We start from the raw sequence: 3443 nt of genomic DNA on the forward strand, positions 1-3443 counted from the left end.
GTGTTACTTCTCTTTCCACACAAATAAATTACAAACTGTAGATATCACAAACATTCTACAGAAATATGAATTACATGTGAATGGGATACAAGGATGAGAAGGAGGGGAGACAGAAAGAGGTGCTCACTCTTAAAGATTTAACCCAAATTCTGCTGAGAAAGAGGATCTGAAGGCTTGGAAGTCTGTGCTGCATGTGTCTTACACAATAAAGTATCCACTCAGTTTAATATTTGCCAGGAAAATCACAAAACCCTCTCAGGCTACAGCAGCATATAATCTCCTTGAATGTTTTCCTGAGCTCCTGGCTCCGGAATGCATAAATGAGTGGATCGATGATGGAATTGCACATGATGAGGATAAGGTAGAAGTTAAAGTGGGACATGAAGCACACACAGTAAGGGTTGTAGGGGCAGGAGATGTAGAAAATCAGGTGCAGGAAAAATGGTGCCCAGCACACAACAAAAACTCCAATCAAGATGGTGAGAGTGATGGCCCCTTTCATGTTGGCCCCTTGGCGAATAGGACCAGTCCCTGGAAGAACAGCAATCTTTTTGATATGCATCCGAGCCATCATGAACATGTGGACATAGAGGGATGCCATAAGAATAAGCATAGTGAAGAACATGCTGATAAGGCAGATGATTACAACGCTGCTGTCAGAGTAAATGATGAACAAAATGCCTGAGACTGTGCAAGCAGCCCATATGCATGTGATGATGACCCCTACACGCTTCACTGTCATGATATTATGGTACTGGAGGGCATAAAAGATAGTAAAGTACCTGTCCACTGCTATTGAGAGGAGACTGCAAATTGATGCAAGCAAGGAACTGCAAATCACTGAGTCAATGACATTGTCAATGTTTATGGTAAAGCTCTGTGCATCTGTGTCTGTATTGTTTAGCAGCGTGATGACAATAGTTTCTGATCCATTGGATACACTCACTAGCATGTCAGCCACTGCCAAGCTACAGATGAAGAAGTACATGGGTGAATGAAGGTTCTTGTTCTTGGCTATTGCCGCAATGACCAGGACGTTCTCCAGCAAGCTGATGATGCCCAGAGTCACAAACACTTCAGGGGATACAAAGAGTTGCTCGTAGCAGCCTCCGGAGGGGTGGCCCTTTGTATTAGGCTCGCTGGGAGCTCCATGCAGTATGTAGCTGTGGTTCCAGAAATGGAGAGGCTGGAGTGTCCCACGGTGCTGGGTGAAATTCATCTTATGGAAAGCTCCTTTCAGCTTCGTGCTTTTAAAGCTCCTGTTCCTTTTGCATTCCTTTGAAAACCTTCTTTGGCTTTTCAGCCTGGGAAGAAAAGAAAAATAAGCCAGCACTGAGGCAGGCAGCAGTTCAGAACACTTTGACTGCTGTTACAAAATAAGGTTTCAAACTCAGAAATGCTGGTTTGCTCTCTCACAGACGCAGTTTCTGAATCATCATCACCACATTTACTTTGGTGATCTATATCACAGAGTCCCACGAGCCTGTAAGTTTGCACCAGATTCTCCCCTATGGTCAGTTCCTGTTAGTTCACTGGCATGCTGCAAGGCTTTTTTTTGTTCCCTTCCATTAAGAGAGGCAAACATAAAATGCCCAAGTGGCTGCTGCAGAACAGAAACTAATTTCAAACTGCAAGCACCAGTCTCGCTATCAGACAGTGCATGCTGGCTGCCTGTTTTATGGTGTGTGGAGGAAAAAATATTCAAGGCACTCTCCGCCTCTGCTTTGCCTTCCAGCCAATGGGGCTCAGGAGCTGCAGAGAGTCGAGGGGCTGCTGATTCTGAAACATCACAAGGCACAGTAGATTCAGATGCAGCACGAGCTACCAGTAGTTACAGGAGAACAGACAGGCTACCAGAGATTTGTTTCCCTTCTTTAACTTCTCAGAGTAGTATTTTAATACTGATTTTTGACTAACAATCTTACAGAACTGTACTAACAATCTTACAGAATTCCTGCAGCTTTACTGATAGCTTTTTATTTTTCAGACTGTGATTTACTGTGATTTACTTTTGCCCGTTCTGTGGCACAAAGTTACACTGCCTTGTGTATGTGGTACAATAGGAAAGGGACAAGGGAGCAAGAGAATACTTATTTCATCTTAGTTCTCTCTCCCAGATCTCCCTTGCATTGCCAGCTTTTTGATGCCTCAGTTGTCCATTTGCAAGATATGTTGTTGCAAGGTTGTATTATAATCTCTATTCTTCTTATATTTTTTTAAGAAATGGAGACCATCTAAGTACCAAAACTAGAACAAGGAGCCAAAGTCAGAAACAGCTTAATAAACTGTCCTAAATAAAGTATTTTTTCTTGGTAATAGCCTTCTTCATTGTCTTATTTACAAGAAGGAAAAAACTATAGAGTTTATAGCAGAAGCCCTGTTACCATCAGGAATTAGGATGTTGGGCAGATAAATAAAAATCTGTATTTAGAACAGATAAAGGAAAGCAACAATAGACAAAGTTGCAACCTGTAAGAAATAGGGATCATACAGTGGTAATGACACAAAGACATCAATAAAACTCCTAAAAGTCCATCTGGAGGGATGTCCCTGTGCTTACCTGACATGAGCTGAAAGTCAGCTTGTGTGCAGTCTGCCAGGGAAAGCCCTTGAGAAGGAGGAAAAGAATGCCAAATGAATATGAAGAGACAAGAACAAAAGTTGTTTTGCTGTTTCCTCTTCAAGCATTGCAATTGAGGATTGAAAAAAAAAAAAAAATATATAGTGAACAAAGTCTAAAGTATAGGTGTATTTTAAAGCTATGAAAACTACAGGAAAGTCAGTCACTACACCTGAGAGTAATGTTTGCAAGGAAGTTGTTTGAGTGAACATTTCCAGTCACCTACCAGGAAAGCTACAGAGGGGTCTGTATCTGCCACAAGAGTCTATTTTCTTCAACCTCTCAAGCTTTTTTAATCTTCCATGCATCAGCATGTCTGTGGAAGGACAACTATCTGTATTCAACACTGCAGCACCAGGGTTGAAGTATGATTTTACTTTCACATTTGGATTTGCTATAGATCTATTATTATAAAGACTTGTATCAGAAGAAAAGTCTCAGCCAATTATTACTGGGCCTTTCCCTAGACAGTTTGTTTCATAAAGCTGAAACATAAACACCTAAGACAAAATACCTTGCAGCACAGAAAATCAAACACCTATCGGTTTGGAAAACATCATTCACCAACAGCATCCTTGCAGTGGAGAATAGCTTGCAGAGAGGGTGAGATTTACTTTGCTATGAAGATACGATGCAAGACAGGATTCAAAAAGATTTATTATCTAGTTGCTGATCCCTGGGCCAGTATACATTAACTCCTGCCACAGACAGGACTTGCATACCTAACCCTTAAGGACATAACTATGATGTGAGAGTGAGAAAACTTACATGAAGACTGATGTGGGAGAGCAGTGTTTCCCCAGACAGGTATTTTTGTAATTTT

The 3443-nt window shown here is 41.4% G+C and overlaps 1 protein-coding gene across 1 annotated transcript; it reads right to left on the minus strand.

The window, feature by feature from the left end:
* Positions 1-223: 223 nt before the first annotated feature.
* On the minus strand, positions 224-1219 carry MC4R (melanocortin 4 receptor; the record flags this gene model as incomplete). The annotated part of the gene is made up of 1 exon (XM_082045516.1): positions 224-1219. One exon carries the CDS (start codon positions 1217-1219, stop codon positions 224-226), a length of 996 nt encoding a protein of 331 aa, XP_081901642.1.
* Between the last annotated feature and the right edge of the window lie 2224 nt (positions 1220-3443).

Source organism: Streptopelia decaocto, assembly GCF_964273445.1.
Source record: "Streptopelia decaocto genome assembly, chromosome: 2".
NCBI lineage: Eukaryota > Metazoa > Chordata > Aves > Columbiformes > Columbidae > Streptopelia > Streptopelia decaocto.